At 39.1% G+C, this 19,616-nt stretch overlaps 2 protein-coding genes across 2 annotated transcripts; one reads left to right on the top strand and one right to left on the bottom strand.

Annotated features, from left to right (window-relative positions):
* Positions 1 to 3,177: 3,177 nt before the first annotated feature.
* Positions 3,178 to 5,934, top strand: LOC140855749 (G-type lectin S-receptor-like serine/threonine-protein kinase At2g19130). The gene has a single exon (XM_073252372.1). It carries the CDS (start codon positions 3,201 to 3,203, stop codon positions 5,634 to 5,636), a length of 2,436 nt encoding a protein of 811 aa, XP_073108473.1. The 5' UTR covers positions 3,178 to 3,200; the 3' UTR covers positions 5,637 to 5,934.
* A 7,376-nt stretch (positions 5,935 to 13,310) lies between these two features.
* Positions 13,311 to 15,933, bottom strand: LOC105036556 (G-type lectin S-receptor-like serine/threonine-protein kinase At2g19130). Its single transcript, XM_010912312.4, has one exon. It carries the CDS (start codon positions 15,902 to 15,904, stop codon positions 13,502 to 13,504), a length of 2,403 nt encoding a protein of 800 aa, XP_010910614.1. The 5' UTR covers positions 15,905 to 15,933; the 3' UTR covers positions 13,311 to 13,501.
* Between the last annotated feature and the right edge of the window lie 3,683 nt (positions 15,934 to 19,616).

Genomic DNA, 19,616 nt, shown 5'->3' with positions numbered 1-19,616 from the left:
ATATCCATATCTTGATAATTTGTCCAACCAGACGTGACTATAACTCTATGTATATAAGAAAAAATTTACCGTGCTCGACTCATCAACCAACTCTATCTTCTTTCTGTACATGATCTAGTATCGAATCTAGATGATACCCTATGCAAATTTTCATTTCTATCAAGTAAAACTAACTCATGCTGGAGCATGGAGCCATCTCACATTCTTGGTTGTCTCCAAAATTTTCTCACCCATTGTTGTTGAGCCTAACGAAGGCAAGCCTGGCCTGAACATAATCACCATTCTTGTTCCGTTGCTGCACTTCTCCTCACTTCCATCCCGTATGCTTTATCCGATGGATAAAATATCCCCCTCATGAAAAAAATATGCTATCTAAACACGTACGAATAGATCAATGAAAAAAAATAGTATTGGAGAATACCCACCGACCGACCGACCGACAGCCGGACCCACCGACCGACCGACCGACGGCCGGAGGGACCGACCGACCGACCGACCGACAGCCGGAGTGACCGACCGACGAACGCCATCACCGGCCAATTCACGGCCCTTAACCGACTGAGGATGTATCGGGCGGGCATACTTTTCCCGACCGACTGAACCTGAAAGTCTGATGGCCGACTCACGTAACGCTCGCTGACCAACAAAGGGGCCCGAATCTCCACCCGATGCCACTCAGCTGGCCACCGACCTAAGGTCGGTCGACTCCTCCGATCGCCGTACAGCCACCAGAGCGTGTCAGTCCTGACAGCAACATGCGGCACTGCCACCTAGGGGCATTATCCCGCCTAGGGCATTGTCAACCCTAGTGACTTGACAGCCCCACGGCGATATGACACTTTTACGACGACTCTGACAGTCTACAGTGAGTTGACAACTCCTCAATTGTCTGCGCCATTAATGACGGCGCCATACCACGCTCCACTATATATATCGGGGAAGGCAACAGTGCTAGGGGGCCACTTTTCGACTTCGAAACCACAGGCTTGCTCCTCTCTCTCTCTCTCTCGATTGAGCTCTCTGTCTTCATTTCACTGTTGCCCCAACCACCTCTCTGACTTGACCGTCGGAGGGTCCCCCGCCGGAGCCGCCTCCGGTCAGTGTGGACTTCTCTTTTTGCAGGCGCTCGTTCTCCGGCAATCAGGCGACGAGGCGATTGGCCGCAACAAATAGTATCTTAAGTTGATTTGTTGGTAGTCTGTTTGAACTGGTCCGAGCACCATGAGTGCTGAGGCTAGTTCAAAACATGACTCAAAGATTAGGTATTAGGACTCGAAAACATATTTTGTAAACAATGAGAAATTTTAGTTAATTTAGTTTAGTTTTAGGTCACTCACATATGTTTAATATATGTGCATAATTTGATATCTTGTCCAAATAGAAGGTGACTATAACTCATTTATATAAGCAGTCAAGATATCATCCAATCAGGAAAAGAAAAAATTCTTACAATCCGTTTAACTCGAATATCTAAAAAAAAAATAGAAAAGGTCAAAAAATTAGGAAAGTAGGATTTAAATATCCTTTTCTTTTATTGATTCTGTATATCTCATAAATTGAGATACATAGAACCTATTATGCTAGGGAGATCCTTCCTTTCATAATTTGAATAGATTTCCTCTCCTATTTCAAATAGAATTAGATATTATGAAATAAACAAGACTAATTAAAATAATTATAAAGAATACTAACATTCTGTCAGAAATAGATCTCAATTTTTTATATCAATTTTGCCTATTGTAGCTCCATCTAATTCTTCATGGATTAGAAGATAACGTCCAATCAAAATCTTTTTCTAAAAGAAAAGTTTTAGTTTGACTAGTCCATTTAGAGAACCAAATAATAAAATCTCATTCCGATTCAACTTCTTAGGTGGTTGACTTAAAGTTATAGATCTCAAAAAAATATTCTATTTAAAAAAAAAAAGATCATCTCAATTGGATGTTATATAATCAAATTATGGGCTCATAAAGTTTGTTGTATGATTCACCTTCATAATGTGGTGGATTTTACTTCTTAACTCTGTCCAATCCTATCTGTAGTGATAAAGTGGTTTATATCATGTCTGGTGATCCTTTTGAATATTTGTAATGGCCAAAATAATTCATATTGAGTGTGGTGATCTTCCTCAGTACTCATAATAATCTAGATGTTCCATATCAATTCAATGATTTTTCTAGATGTTTATAGTGATAAAATGATCTACATTGAAAGTCCGCTAATCATCTTAGATATCTATAATAGCCAATCTATATCAAATTCAATAATTCTTTTGGATATTTATAGCGGTCAAAATGATTTATATTGAGTTTGATGATTCTCCTAGATACTTAAAATAATCAAAATGATCTATATCGAATCTAATGATCCTTCTAGATATCTGTAGTAGTCAAAGTAATTAATATCGAGTCTAAAGATTTTTCTAAATTAGGATAAATTTTAACATACAGACTAAACTTAATACACTTGTTATTAAGACTAGATCTAATTATTGCTAGATTCAGCAGCAAAGCAACTAAATCAGTTGATTTTGTGTGTGTGTGTGTGTGTGTGTGTGATGCAAGTATTGTTTAATTTAAAGTGGCTTTTTTCACTTGACTCGTACTTGTTGGAAACGTAAGGCAATCCATTGGATTTTTGAACAAGACTGGCTACCCTTCTCTGTTTTGTTTTTTTTTGGGTAAAAAAGTACCCTTCACTTGAAGGCTGGCTATTTTGTCTTGAGTGGAGGACAAAGCGGACTTGTTCTCTGTGGAAGTTTCGAAACGGAGTTGAAGAGGTAGTAATTCTCCATAAGCTTCTAGATATTGATAATTCAACTTGCTTGACAATATTACACTAACTTTTGCAACATTACTTGGACTTCTCATGAACCGTGACATTCCAAATGACTTAAATGCTCTGACGTCTAGGTAATCCATCAAGAGAGAAGGGTTTGGTTGGAGGGTAAAATGATAATTGCACAAACTGATTCTTTAACAAAGAGTAAACATTCAAAGGAGAGGAAGGAAATAAAAAAAAAGGAGAAAAAAGATATTCAGCAACTGATATTTCTACCAAACATATGTAAAAAAATTCATACTAGACAAAGAATCAACGGGCCCCAATTAGGAAAAGAAATTTAATCGTCCTATTTAATAATTTGAAATTTGAATGCCTTTACATAAGCAGGCTGGTTTCTTTTCCATGCTTCTGCCCCCATGGATACTGAGATGAGGCCATGTTCCTCTCTTTCCATATTTCTTCTCTTCTTTCTCTTCTCTTCTCTCAACATCCAACACTATGTAGCAACTGATAGCATCTCTTCAGGCCAGTCCATCTCTGGAAACCAGACCATAGTGTCCAAAGGAGGCAACTTTGAGCTTGGGTTCTTCAAACCAGGTAACTCGCATAACTACTACATAGGCATCTGGTACAAAACAATTCCAGGCCAAACTGTATTCTGGGTGGCGAACAGAGCAACACCCATCTCCAACACCTCCTCTGCCGAGTTCAAAATCTCAGAAGATGGCAACCTAGTCCTCCTCAACAGTTCCACAATCCCAGTTTGGTCATCCAATTCAACTCCATCAACATCGGATTCGACAGTTGCAGTTCTTCTCGACACCGGAAATCTTGTGATAAGAAATGGGTCAAACACTACAATTTGGCAGAGTTTTGATCACCCAACTGACACATGGATGCCAGGAGGATGGCTTGGAGTTAACAAGGTCACAGGTGAGTATCAGAGCATCACTTCATGGGAGAATCCCGAGAACCCTGCCCCCGGGCTTTTCGCTGAAAGTATGGATCCCGATGGATCCAATCAGTTTGTATTGCTGTGGAATGGTTCTGAAGTTTATTGGAGCAGTGGGCTTTGGAATGGCCAGTACTTCACTGCGGTCCCTACGACCAGTGCAAGTAGTCCCTTCAACTTCACCTTCACCGACAACAAGCAGCGGAAGTATGCCATGTATACCATCCTCGACAGTTCTTTCATCACTCGGTGTGTGATTGATTCCTCTGGGCAATTAAAGCAATGGTATTGGCTGAACAGCTCCCAGGAGTGGCAGACAGTCTTTACTCAACCTGTGGCCCAATGTGATGTCTACTCTCTATGTGGCATTTTTGGTATCTGCGATCAGAAAAGCACGGATAATATTTGCAGCTGCTCCCCTGGTTTCGAACCAGCTTCAATGGAAGAATGGGAGCTCAAAGTTTGGAGCTCAGGGTGCGTGCGGAAAACCAGTTTGCGATGCAGTAATCAAAGCTCGGCTGGTGGAGAAGAGGATAGATTCCTTGAGATGACCAATACGAGATTGCCTGCCAGTCCACAGAACTTGAATGTTGGGAGTGCCGAAGACTGCGAACAAGCTTGCTTGAACAACTGCTCTTGTAACGCGTATGCTTATGTGAGTGGATGCTTAATTTGGACTGGGGACCTTCGGAACCTTCAACAACTCTATGTTGGTGATAGTGGAGCTGGTACTCTTCATCTCCGGCTCGCTGCCTCTGACTTCCCCGGTTCAAGTAGCTCACATAAATTTGTAATTGATCTAACTCTTAGCGTCATCGGTGGAGTTCTTGGGATCTTGTGCGTTCTTGTAGGACTAATTTGGACATTTCAAAGGAGGAAACGAATTAGGATGTCAAAACAAGTTGAGGGTTCTGTGATTGTGTTTACTTACAGCGATCTGCAGCGTGCGACCAAGAACTTCTCTGAGATGTTGGGCAGTGGTGGCTTTGGCTCTGTTTTTAAAGGGACATTAGTTGACTCAACCGATGTAGCTGTGAAGAAGCTTGAAGGCTTGAGACAAGGTGAGAAGCAATTCCGAACCGAAGTGAGCACATTGGCTGCTATTCAACATGTCAATCTGGTTCGCCTTCGCGGCTTCTGCTCCGAGGGCAGCAAAAGGCTTCTGGTTTATGAGTACATGTTAGGAGGTTCCTTGGACTCCCATCTCTTTCAAATCAATTCCACAGTTCTCGACTGGAAGACGAGGTATCAAATTATTCTTGGGATTGCGAGAGGATTAGCCTACCTCCATGAGAAGTGCAGGGAGTGCATCGTACACTGCGACATAAAGCCAGACAACATACTTCTAGACAAGGATTTCTGCGCAAAAGTTGCAGACTTTGGCATGGCAAAGCTCATCGGTCGTGACTTCAGCAGGGTATTGACAACCATGAGGGGAACCATTGGCTATCTCGCGCCTGAGTGGATCTCAGGCCTACCAATCACCTCCAAAGTGGATGTCTACAGTTTTGGGATGATGCTCTTTGAGTTGATATCAGGCAAGCGAAACGCAGCGCACTCTGAGGATGGGAATGAAATCTTTTATCCTTCCTGGGCTGCAAAAAAGATCACTGAAGGCGACATATTTAGCTTATTGGACCATAGATTGAATGGTGCTGCGGACATTGAAGAGCTAACCAGAGTCTGTAGAGTTGCTTGCTGGTGCATTCAAGACTCTGAAGGTCATAGGCCAACAATGGGACTGGTGGTGCAGATCCTAGAGGGAGTCCTTGAGGTGAGCATGCCGCCACTTCCCAAGGCTCTTCAACTTCTTACCGGAGATCAGAGCCAAATTGGTAATCAATTGCCATCCGCTGAATCCAAAGATCCACTTGATCAATCTCAGGATTTCTATCAGTAAAGTCAAGCTCTAAAGGGCGCGCATATGAATCTCTGCTGAGCATGTCGATGATATGTAACGGGTTAAAGTAGAGCTTATAGGTGTCATCATCCTTAAGATGGATGTTCATATGAGGGGTTGTAATGTTCAGTAGTGCTGTAGTCTCTATTTAGTCGCATAAATGAGTTTCCAACTCATTAGTTATAAAGATATGTTAGATACATGAGTAAGCTGTCAACTACCTGATGTGCCTCTTGCTAAAGACAATGTTACGAAATATTCTTCTAATCTATTTATCTTCAAGGCATCTATTTCACAATTTCTGTGTTACTGAATCACATCAACAATCAAACCACATAGTCACATACATATGTTTATGAAGTTGATGGACCAGTCACCTGAGTTGATCATACCATGGATGTTTTCTTCATTGCAGATAACGTTAATTAGAGGGGGAGGAGGCCTTTTCCTCCCTCCCACTTCTTTGAAAGAAGAAACAAACGACATATGAAATTGAAATTGAGAACTAAGAAACACATAATTTCCTTCTTTAATCACGTACAATCTAATTCTTTTCATTAAATGCCCATTCACCCTGTCATGGCCCAGTCCATCGGACTGGCTCATCATCTAATAGGCCCATGTCCCATCCGAAGAAAGAGACATTAATGCGCGTTGGGCGCGGTGTGTTGTGCAGGCCACTCACCGCATGGCCCAGTCCACCGGACTGGCTCATCGTCTAATAGGCCTGGTCCGTCTGGATGACACTCCTGATGAGAGTCTTCTTCCTCGAAGACTCTCGATGGGGTCGAACTCAATTAATGCTGCCGGAGGTTAATCTCAACTCTTATTTAAAGACCCCTCTCGTCCCTAAATCCTCCACTCCTTGAAACATTGATGATCACCGACCACCGCCGGCTCTTTCCTCCCCTTCTTCATCTTAGAAGCCGCCATTGGGTTCACTGTGCTCGCCACAAAAACTCACTGAAGACAAGACGAGAGGCCCCACCTCCTCTCTATTCTTCATCACTAACCTTTCCCCTCCTTTTTTTTTTAAACCATCATTGCTCAGATTCCGACAAAGAATCACTAGAAAAAAGGCCATTCCTATTTCATGAATAACCGGCCTCATTTCTTTTATTTTCCTTTTTTTTCCAATCATGTCCACCGCTAACGCTCATCGTTGAAGCCCTCGACCTCTCCTCCGCATCAGTCCTTAACTGGAGCCAGAGCCCCAGCCGCTAGCGAGCAGGCTAGGACTCGAAAAAGATGGAAGCCAAAGAAAGCCACTTTGGCCATATTTTTTTGGCTGATCTTTGCTGGCTGCTTGCTGCCATTGGCCACTCTCCATTGCCCACCACCACCATCTGCTACCACTTTGCTGGACTACCATGACCACAGCCATCGACCACCCCTTCTTCCCCTGCGTTGCCAAGAAAAGAAAAAGAAAGAAAGAAAGAAAGAAAAGAGAGAAGGCATGTCCCTGTCATTCTCTCTCTAATGTTCCCTTCTCTTCTCTCTTTTTCTCTAAGTAGACTCATGGATCCTAACGTCGGATCCCGTTTTCCCATCCTACGGACCTAATTTGACCTCTGTAACGAGATGTTAAACCGCTCTTGTGCCTAAGTAGCCTGTCGGTTCGATCATTTGATCAATAGGCTCATCTTTTTATTATTTAATTTTATTAAATTCATCAAATAGAAATTAATTATGCTTTTAATGTCTTAAATAAGATTAGTAGATTCACCTAGTGAAGTTTGAAAGTCTAAGATGGACATGAAGTAGATCTTACAATCTTTATTGATTTTTAAATTATCATATTTTTTATATATATGATTTATAATTGATGATATCTTACTCTTCTTGAAATAAAAGATCAATACATGTGATATAAAAAATTATATTTTATTATAAAATATAGTTTCATAAATAATTTTCAACAAAAATAGCATATTTATGAAGTATGAATTTTATCATGCGACTTAATATTTTTTATCTATTTATATGTATGTTTTCAAAAAATTATAAATATTTTAAAGGCTCTTACATAAGATCGATATCCGAAGCTAGTATCCATATAAAAACAGGTCCTGCCAGTAGATATAAATTTGACATACAAAATATGAAGTCTATTGATTAAGAACATGGGCCTTATCATGAGTATAAAGCGATCATATCATAGATATTTATGAGTAATATTTTAAACTATAATAAGAATGCATGGGCAAGAATAATTTATATTTATTTTTTTATCAATCTATTTTATGAAATATTTATGATTTATGAATACATAATTGGCTTCATGACTTGTCTTTTTATATTATATTATGAGATGCTTAATTTTGTAATATTTATTATTTTTTAAATGATGTAGTATTCAGAAGAATAACTTATGTTTGATCTAGTAATAAATTGTAAGCTTTACTTATCGAGCAGTGTAGCTCATACCTTTTTATTTTTTTTCTTTCCAGATAAATAAGGTCAATGAATGATGATTCAGACTTAGATTTTATACTAACAAACTTGGAGATTCTGTAGCAGAGAAATTTTAGTTCTTAAATTGAGTATGAATTTATTGTTAACAACTTTCTTAATTTAAGATTATAGGTTTTGATATTTAAATTACTTTGAATCGGTATTCATTTAATTATTTAAAAAAATGTTAGATTTGGATCCTTATATTATATTTTATTTGTTTACATCCTATGAATGTTGGCTTTATGTTATTGTAGATGGTTTCTCTCGATAGCATACTGGTATTAAGTACCAGATTTTGGGCATGACATACCCAAGAAATATAAAGAAATTCTTTGTGCACCACCGGCGATGTAGAAAATTCAATGTAGAGCATACTACTTTATATAATTGGTCTACATAGCTGCCGCTTTCCAATATATATTTAATACCTATAGTGTCACTTTTTTTAAAAAAAAATTTACATGATAAAAATATTCTTGTCTTTGGAAAAAAATTTTGATATCCTGCGGCATATTATGATTTTCTATATGCAAGATGTCATAATATGACCTAAAAAATTATTATATTTTATATATATTATGACATCTTATATAAAATTATAATTTTTTATATACAGAATGTCATAATATAGCCCACAATATCATAATATGGCTCAGGATATCATAATATGGAAGTGGTATTTTTATCCAATCACTTTCCAGCAAGTATTTAGTGCTGCAGCTTTACTTTTTTATTTAAAAATTTTGAATGAAAAAAAAATGCTCCTATTCTTTGAAAAAAATTATGACATATCATGTATATATGATGATATCTTACGTTATATTATGACATCCTATGGACAAAAATTATGACTTTTTCGATGCAAAATATCATAATATGGATATAGGATGTCATAATTTTTTTAAAGAACAAAAATATTTTCGTCATTCAAAATTTTTAAAAAAAAGTAAAACTGTAAATATTAAATATGCGTTGGAAAGCAATGACTATCTGGATCAATCGGATAAAATAGTGCGCTCCACATCTGATTTTCTGCACCGCCTGCCATGCGCAAAGAATTTCCCTGAGCATCTATTGCCTGTTGTACTAAATGCTTTTTGATCCCCCTGGAGGCATAGGAAAGTTTTCAACTAATTAGACTTGTACTATTAGCTCCTCACTAAATAAGTAAGGTCAACAAATGATTATACTAAGAAACAAAACAAAGGCTGATTGACCTAGTTAGTAGAGATTGTTGTAAGCGGGGAAAAGGATTTCCCCCAGATATTATATTAATTAAAAACATTGTTTATGTACTGGGGTGTCTCGGAGTGGTTTACATGAGATAGGAGATGTGGTGAAGGATGTTACTCTGAAGAGTGAGCGGTAAGCTAGATTAGTAGAAATATAGAAGCGATTTAAAACAAACTATCTTTGAGCTTGGGTATTCTACATTGAATTAATGTATCATACGGTTCCAGAATTTCAGAATATTTTCCCTCTTGCAGCCACCCCCCCCCACCTCGGGTTGCTAGACTGGGCAAGAATTTTTATTTTTTTTGACAAAAATTACTGGTTTTGCACTATCTTTTTCCAACATGATTTGGACCATTCATTTGTTCTTGCATGTCATTTGGGTTAACTTTCCGTCAGTGAATCTTCTCATGATTCCTAAAATTATAAATGATTTAAATCCTCCCATGTATAAGCCACCCATCAGGAGAGAGAAGGGTGCCTTGGTTGGAGGGTAAAATGATCATTGCATACTGATCCTTTGACCAAGTGCAATGGTATGACCAGTGAAAGCAGCTATTGATTTTTTTTCCATAGGAAGCTTCGACATAGACTTGAAGAGGGTATTAATCCTTCATAACAACTAGATGTTGATGAATCACCGTGCTTGACGGTTTTGCACTATCCTTTTCTAACATTATTTGGACTTCTTTCCATTGTTTTTGCATGTCATTTGGGTTAATTTTCCATCAGTGAGAGGCACGGTTTTGCACTATCCTTGGACTTCTTTCCTTTGTTCTTGCATGTTGTTTGGGTTAATTTTCCATCAGTGAATCTTCTCATGATTCCCAAAATTATAAATGACTTAAATCCTCCCATGTCTAGGCCGTCCATCACGAGAGAGAAGGCTTGGTTGATGGGTAAATTAATGATCATTCCATAAACTGATTCTTTGACCAAGTATAATGGTATGACTGGCGGAAGCACCTATTGATTTTTTCCATATGAAGTTTCGACGTGGACAGGGTATTAATCCTTCATAACAACTAGATGTCGATCATTCACCGTGCTTGACACGTTAATTACTCGAACTTCATTTGTTTGTTCATGTCGTTTGGGTAGAAACTTTCTATTAGTGGCGTAGAAAGGGGTTTTGACTCTGATTTATCTTGTGTTTGTTGGATAAAACTTCTATGGTCGGACCGACCATATAAGAAATTATGATCGGACCATCATCATTTGCTATAATGTTATGTACTCTCTCTGGTAAGTTTGTTCCAACCAATTTGTCCTCCAGGGAACCATATGCCAGTAGGGTAACCAAAGCTCTACCAAAATATGGAAGTGGAGTCTGACAGGTTTCATCGGAACAAAATTTCCAGAGTCAAGCAGCAATGCAGTTGCTAAGTCTGAAGCAATGGAGTTTAAATTTGATGACCAGATTATGTTTTATGACTCATTCAGGAGGACAAAATCTCCATCTTGGGAGAACTTTAAATCTGAGAGTGAAGAGCTTAAGACTGGTCTCTCTCTACCCAAGTTACTGATCTTTCAGGCCTCGTTTTATACCAGATGCCTATATAGAATTTCTAGGACTCACGGATGTGAAGAAATCTGGCTCATGGTCCTCACCAGGGCTTAAATGGGGGGAGTGTGTGAGGATTCATGTGTCCATATCACATGTGTTTAGTCCCATGTTGGCTATATAATGGTCTTCTGGTTAGTTTTTTTTAGATGAGATCTTTGATTGTTATAAATGTCAATGGACTCATGTTGTAGTGTCCCTCAGTCCACATAGGCTATAGGCCAGGTATGCATTGATATCATTTATGACGACCTAAGACTTTATCCCAAAAAAATATTATTTAGATTCTTTAATCCTATATAAGTATCCAAGATGCATCTATTGTATAGCTGATGTGGACTACACACACGTCTATATGCGCAAACAGAAGCCTTTCATGGAGACTATGGTTTTTTATGAGGAATTGGCCCCAAAAGAGAGTATCATCAACAGCAGAGAGGCGGTTATTGAGAGGAGGAGAAGAAGAAGAAGGAGAAGAAGAAAAGGCATGGAGAGAGAACCAACCCTTGGTGGTGGCGGTGAACCTAGAAATAAAGCACCAACAGTCAATCTACTTAAATTTTGAATTCAGCAATTGAAGTGGAAGCCTATGATGAAGCCAAAATGATAATTATTGGTCATAATTAAACAACCAACTACATGGATAGATTGAAACTGTCAAGTTCTGGATCCATTGACATTAATATAATAATAGCTAATGACTTGGGAACCTGCTCACTTTCCAATCTGATACGGTTGCTCCATTGGTGGATAAGAAGAGCAAGGAAAAATTTGTTTGGCAAACTTCACCGGAGCCCTAGGGTGGTGGAAAGGAAGATGGTGCCTTGAGCTTCTTTGGTGCAATTGGAGAAGCCTGTAGCTGTTCATGCCTCATCAGCGGTGACTGTTGGTCGGTGCTTGTGTCTTTCCTTCAGAGGATAGCAGCTTCGGTTCGTGGCTATGTTTTACACATTTACATGGGGGTGCTGCCCACAATTGCATTGTCATAGGTGCATGTTAGGTTAAGTATTGATTCAGGATCCTTGAATCCATGGTTGACTATCATCAAACAATAATAAATAAAATTCATGACCATGTGATCATCACATAATTTTTCAGGCATTTTATAATTGTTGTGGTCAAATTAGGTGGCTACTAACCCCTAACCTTGGGTTAGGGTTTTGTGTTAGACCGAGACATTTGACAAGACTAGATGACTATGGAAATGATGAGGCATTTGAAGCAATTCAGCTGAAAACTTACCTTTGTTGGGAAAATATAATGTTGTTGGAACAGATGACCCTTGACCTGAAGACTTTAAAATATCTGGGAAATGAGACATGAAAAAATTGAGATTGTGATATTTTTCCTTTTAAAGGAGAATAATTGTTTGTAACTATTGTAGACAACTGAACGAAACAATTCCTTCAGAGCATTTCAGAAAAACTTGATGGAATTTGTTTTCTGCTTGATGCATTTGTTCCCTGTTACAAGAAAGCTAAAAGCTAAAAATGCTTGACTTATTACATCTATATAGTCAATTTTATGAATCCAAGAATGACTCTTATTAGACAGTTTTGTGTTCCTTTACTTTTCAGATACCTTATATGGAGCATCTTACTTTGTACTGCTTCCTTGTCGTTCCATGTTCTATTCTAGTGTATGCACATATTACTTACTCCCAAGTACCATTAGCCAATCTGCATGGCGATATCATTCATGACATATGGATAATAAAACTTAAATTGCTTTTTCAAAACCTTAATCTTTCTCTATGTGATCTAATAAGCTTAGATTCATTTGCTATCAACTTTGTTAGAAGCCCACATACAGAAGAAAATCTAATCTTACTAAGGTTAGATGAGGCTAGTTACCTTCAAAAGCACCATCCCTGTGATTGCAAAAATGGTTTTAAGGTGATGCTAATTCAGGTATTAGACACCTGAAGATTTCTCTTCACCGAAAATTAGTCGCTCTAAGTTAACATGCTAGAAGACCAGAATCATTTGTGTCAATACAAGATAGGCAAAACGCTGATCAGTTCATATCACTACAGATTGAAATGAATGCAAAAGAGAATGATCAGAATGTTGAACCTAGTTCTAGTCCTGACAGCTATTATGCGCTCTTCGTAGCAGTCTTTTTACCTCCAATGATGATGTATCTACCAACATATATAACGAATTTATTCTATCTAAAAAAGAGGAAGGATGATATATCTACCAGCAATCAGTAATGAAGATTCCTAAAGTGTAACCACCAATTTGATGTTGAAAGCACCAGAAGTTCAGAAGAAATAGCATTTGATAAGTGCTGGTGCAAAATCTTGGTGAGTTCATGATACCATGATTTCGTTCATAGAGGTCAGACTTTTTCACACAGATGATAAAATAAAACCACAACTGAAGATATTAATCTGGCCTATCTATTCTAACTAATTTTTAAGACAAAATTTGATCAAATACTTCATTGAGAAAGCTCAAAAAGTTATCTAAGCAACTATCTTTGTTTTATTCTTTTATTTTTTATTTTTTAAATTTAAGACAAATAGCTGCGAATACTACAGAGCAGCTCAAAACTAAAGCTTACATGTGGCAGCAGATCTTAATGGATTTACTTAACTGGTGGGGCATTAAGTCTGCCCACCAAAAGTTGCTGTTGAAGAAAGCATATCCTCTTGATTCTCCACAAGGCTATAAAGTTGCTTTGGAATTGGTGGCATATTGACCTCTGAAACTCCTTCTAGGACTTGAACAACCAAACTCATTGTTGGCCTGTGACTCTCTTCACCTTGGATACACCAAACAGCAACCCTACAAGCTCTCCTCAGTTCATCCACATTAGCTTTACCCTCTAATCTGTAATCTAATAAACTAAGAATTTCGTCTTCCTTAACTTTGCTGGCAGCCCAAAGAGGGAAAAAAGCAATATCTCCATCCTCAGATACCTCTGCATTTCTCCTGCCTGATATAATTTCAAGAAGCATCATACCATAGCTATAAACATCAGCCTTTGGGGTGATGGCCAATCCAGAAATCCATTCAGGTGCAAGGTATCCCAGGGTTCCTCTCATAGTTGTCAGAACTCTGCTGAATTCCCTGCCAATTAGCTTTGCCATGCCAAAGTCGGCTACTTTAGGGGAGAATTCTGAGTCTAGAAGTATGTTCTCAGGCTTGATGTCGCAGTGTATTATGCAGTCTCTGCACTGCCCATGAAGGTAAGCCAATCCCCTAGCTGTCCCAAGTGCAATCTGAAATCTTGTAGTCCAGTCCAAAATCTTGGATTTTTCCCGAAACAATTGAGAGCCCAATGAACCATTTGGCATGTAATCATAAACTAGCAATCTTTCAGAACCTTCGAAACAGAATCCACGAAGGCCAACAAGATTAACATGCCTGACCTGCCCAATTGTGCTCACTTCAGCTCGGAACTGCTTCTCTCCTTGTCCAGTTCTTCCAAGTCTCTTCACTGCTACTAAAGTTGAATCGCGCAATGTTCCTTTATAGACAGTTCCGAAACTGCCAGCTCCTAGCTTTTCGGAGAAGTTGTTGGTCGCCTTCACCAAATTCTTGTACCTAAATAGCACCAATGAACCCTTGATCTCTTCTGATAAACCAATTGGATGCGTAGATTGAAATTTCCATATCAGTGCAACAGCAGCAAGTAAACAAAAAGCAGATCCAGCAACTGCTCCAATAATGATTATTATGCTTCTATGAACTGTTTGGCTGTGTTTGCTTGGAAGATCAGATGCTGCAAGGCGAAGATAAAGGACTCTAGAGTCTCTATTGCTTGAACCATTAGAAAGTTTCTTAAGATCATAGATATCCCCATACCATATCGAACACGTACTGCTGTATGAGTAAGCAGTGCAAAAACAACTTTTTAAGCAAGCTGATTCACATTCTTCTGCGGTCCCAACCTCCAAATTATGTGGATTGGTCCGTAATTGCACATCCGGTATCGCCAAAAACCCATCGTTTTCTGTGTTCACAGAGCTATTGAAACACTGCAGAGGGGTTCTCCTTACACAGCCACCACTCCAATCACTCAAATTCCAATCTGTTGAGGATTGTGGTCTGAAACCTTCTAAACAACTACAGAAAGGCACTGTTTCTAAACTGCAGCTGCCGAAAGCCCCACACAGAGATGGAACCGAGCATGGATCACTGGGTAATAGACAAACCCATAACCATTCCTGAGAACTCTCGATCCACTTCAGGATCTTTTCTTGCCCTGTTACATCCATGACGAGTCTTGATATAGTAGAGGTATCTCTAAAGGTGTATGTGAAATAGTTCTCCCTTTCATTAGAAACATGGACATAGCTCAGGTAATCGCCTGAACCCAGATCAGGAATGTTGGCAAATATCTTGCCATTCCAAAGCCCAGTAGTCCAATATTCGGTACCATTTCGCCATAGAAAATATTGGTCAGTTCCCTTTGGGTCTATGCCTCGGGAGAAAAGGCCAGTTGAAGGATCCTCTAAGTTTCTCCATGAAGTAACGAGCTGGTTTTTTCCAGTGATTCTGTTCAGACCAAGCTTCTGGTTAGGCAGCCATGTATCAGTTGGGTGATCAAAACTCTGCCACAACGCAGCAGAGGAGTTCGAACTGTTCCTTAAAACCAAGTTGCCAGTGTCAAGAAGCACCGCAAGCGTGGAACTCGAGGTGGTAGTGGTTATATTTGATGACCAGACTTGGATTTTAGATTGGGTAAGGACTAGATTGCCATCGTCTGAGATTTTAAGTTCTGATGCACCGGTATCAGATATTGGATGGTCTCTGTTTGCTATCCAAACTACCGCTCTAACTGGGATTTGTTTATACCATATGCCTATGTAGAAATTTTTAGAGATGTTACCTGGTGTGAAGAAACCCAGTTCGAAGATGCCACCTTGAGAGACGATGGTCTGGTTCCCAGAGAGAGACTGACCTGGATAGAGGGTATCAGCTGCTTTGGAGAAACGGGAACCGAAGGAGAAATGAATGAGGAAAAAAAGTGGCAGGAACCATGACTTGCTCCAGTGATCCATGCTTTGATGGAAACAATAGGCTGAAAGGAGGGAGAATGATGTGTTGAAGGAGAGATGATGGAACAAAATAGTGTTGACAAACAGAAGTATAAATAGAAGAAGAATAGAAAAGAGGGTGAAGGCGAAGATTTCAAAAGAAGAAGGGATACTTCTCTAGGACCAAACGGGCCCTTTTTATTAATTTTCATGAGCTCAATTTAGGAATTATACAAATATATTTCCCTCTAATTAGACGATTGCATTCCTCATCAGAGGGATTCAATTTAGGAATTATACAAACATATTTTCCTCTAATTAGATGATTGCATTCCTAATCAGAGGGATCTACAACTCATTTCAACACTCCCCCTCAAGATGAGTTATAGATATCATAAAGACCCATCTTGTCACGAATAAATGAAAAAGAAGGCACACTAAGACCTTTGGTCAAAATGTCTGCTAGTTGACTAGCAGATCGCACATAAGGCATACAAATGATTCTGGCATCAAGTTTTTCCTTGATAAAATGTCGATCGATCTCGATGTGCTTCGTCCGATCATGCTGTACTGGATTATTAGCAATATTGATTGCTGCCTTGTTGTCGCAATATAGCATAAGGGGCGATGACTGATAAAGGCCTAGATCCAATAACAAGATCCGCAACCATAAAATTTCGCACAAGCCATGTGCCATAGCTCGATACTCTGCTTCAGCAGTAGATCGAGCAACTACATTATGTTTCTTGCTTCGTCAAGTGACTAGATTACCTCCAACAAAAGTACAGTAACCTGAGGTAGAGCAACGGTCATCAAGTGATCCAGTCCAATCAGCATCTGTATAACACTCCACCCGTAGGTTGCCATGATTAGAATAAAGTAACCCACGATCAGGATAGCTTTTGAGGTAACGAAGTATCCATGTCACAGCATCCATATGAACTGAACGTGGATCATGCATAAACTGACTTACCACACTAACGACGAATGCAATATCAGGCCGTGTATGAGATAGATAAATCAAACGTCCTACCAATCATTGATAACGTTCTCGATCAATAGGGACACCGGTATCAGCTACTAGTCGATGATTTTGTTCAATAGGAGTAGCAATAGGTCGACATCCCAACATACCGACTTCTGTAAGAAGATCTAGAATATATTTTCTTTGGGAGAGAAATTTTTTTTTTGAAAAACGAGCAACTTCTATCCCAAGAAAATATCGAAGATGTCCAAGATCCTTCACCTCAAATGCCTGTGCCAGCTGAGCCTTCAAATGAGCTATCTCCTCAGAATCATCTCCTGTGACCACAATATCATCAACATAGACAATCAAAACAGCAATCTTACCCTTGTTGTGCCGAAAGAAGAGTGTCCGATCTGCATTGCTCTGTTTATACCCCATCTGAATGATTGCTTGCCGAAAGCAATCGAACTAAGCACGAGGTGACTGCTTTAAACCATAAAGAGATCGTCGTAACTGGCATACTTTGCCCACTGTTTGAGCAGTAGCAAATCCTGGAGGAACATCCATATATACTTCCTCCTGAAGTTCTCCATGAAGAAAAGCATTCTTTACATCGAGCTGGAACAGAACCCATCCGAAATTAGCAGCACATGACATAAGGATTCTAACAGAGTTCATTTTTGCAACAGGTGCAAAAGTTTCATCATAGTCGATGCCATAAGTCTGTGTATATCCTTTTGCTACCAAGCGAGCTTTGTACCATTCAACAGTACCCTCAGGTATCTGTTTAACTATAAAAATCCATTTGCATCCCACAGTTTGTTTACTAGCTGGCAAAGGTACAAGTTTTCATGTATTATTTTTTTCTAGTGCTTGCATTTCTTCAAGCATGGTGGTTTTCCATTTGGAATTTTCCTTAGCAACCTTCCAGTTCTCGAGTATGGAGACAGAGGACAAAGAAGCTATAAAACTCTGATAAGATGGAGAGAGAGACTCATAGGATACAAAGTTAGTGATGTCATGTTTGTACCCTACTCCATCCTTAAGTCGAGTAGGAATACCAGCATGACGAGTAGGTTTCCGTAAAGCAATAGGAACATTTAGATCATCATTATCTAATGTAAAATGGATGGGAGGTACAGGAGAATTATCATTAGTCGTAGAAGATGAAACCGTTGGGACAGGAGAGGAAGACCTGGAGACTGGAGAATGCGTAATAGACTCTGAGAGAGGAGATGAATCAGATAAAACAAGCTGTGGGAAAGTCTCAGATGCAGTTTTAGATGCTTCTCCTTGAGTATCAGATGCTTCTCCTTGAGTGTCAGATGCACCATTTGTACCAACATCCACAGTAACATCCACAGTAATAGGATTCCCTCCAGAGGACTCCCCCTCTCGACCAGTTCCAGAGATAACGGGAGAGGAAGAGGACACAGAAGATATATAGAATGGTTCAGACTCCCGAAATGTTACATCAATGCTGATAAATATCTTTCGCTCAGTCGGACACCAACATTTGTATCCTTTTTGAGTAGCTGAATATCCTACAAAAATGCACTTGAGGGCACGAGTGTCAAGCTTGCCAACCGAAGATCGATGATCCCGAACAAAACAAACACAACCAAATACCTTGAGGAAAATTATAAAAGAATTAGTTCCTTGCAGGCATTCAAGAGGAGTCTTGTAGTCTAAAGTTCGAAGTGGCATTTGGTTAATCAGATATGCTGCAGTTAACACTGCTTCTCCCCATAAGAACTTAGGAACATTCATAGAAAACATCAAACATCTTGTCACTTCAAGAAGGTGTCTATTCTTTCTTTCAGCAACTCCATTTTGAGCCGGTGTGTCAACACATGTCGTTTGATGTATAATTTCATTATTATGTATATACTCCTCAAATTCTTTATTAAGATATTCTGTCCCATTGTCAGAGCGAAAAATCTTAAGAGTTGCTCCATATTGAGTACCAATTATTTTATGAAAATCTCTAAATGACTGAAATACTTCATTCTTATTTTTCAATAGATAAACCCAAGTGCAACGACTAAAATAATCAATAAAAGTGATGAACCACCGATGATCAGAAATAGCGGTGGTCCCACAGGATCCCCATACATCAGAATGAACTACCTCAAACATTGCTTTACTACGTCGGCCTGAGTTTGGATAAGTACTTCTAGTGTGTTTAGCTAGTTCACAGGCATCACATACAAGCTTCTCTTTATATGTTTCAAAAATAGTTGGAAATATACGAGCTAAGAGAGTAAATGAAAGATGACCAAGCCTGCAGTGTTGGAGCAACAGATCTTCCTTTTGTGAAGATAAAATAGTCAAACTGGTTTCTGAGTAGCCTTCAGACACTCCTCCCTCCAAATAGTAGAGCCCATTACACATTATGCCAGTCCCAAGTTTCCTCCCTGTCTTTGGTTCCTGAAAGACACAATGTGTTTTGAAAAAAGTTACGGCACAATCAAGATCATTTGTAATAGTACTAATGGATAGGAGATTTATAGAAAATCTTAGGACATGTAGAACAGATGATAAGGGTAATTCGGAAGTGCATTTGATAGATCAATTTTCAGAAATAGGGGTAAAGGAGCCATCAGCAAGACGAACTTTATCACGACCAGAACAGGGAATATAAGACACAAAATCCCTAAAAGATCCAGTCATATGATTGGATGCTCCAGAATCAACAACCCATGGAGAAAAATTACTACAGTTAAGAGCATGAATTTGATCACTGATACCTATTTGGGCAAAATTACC

This window comes from Elaeis guineensis, chromosome 2 (assembly GCF_000442705.2).
Source record: "Elaeis guineensis isolate ETL-2024a chromosome 2, EG11, whole genome shotgun sequence".
In the NCBI taxonomy this organism is placed as follows: Eukaryota; Viridiplantae; Streptophyta; class Magnoliopsida; order Arecales; family Arecaceae; genus Elaeis; species Elaeis guineensis.
The sequence above is the reverse complement of the archived record's forward strand: the minus strand, read 5'-3'. Positions and strand labels throughout refer to the sequence as shown.

Bases quoted from the DNA above. Each gene is read 5' to 3' on its own strand.
- LOC140855749 (XM_073252372.1), top strand. From the start codon at position 3,201: ATGGATACTGAGATGAGGCCATGTTCCTCTCTTTCCATATTTCTTCTC.
- LOC105036556 (XM_010912312.4), bottom strand. From the start codon at position 15,904: ATGGATCACTGGAGCAAGTCATGGTTCCTGCCACTTTTTTTCCTCATT.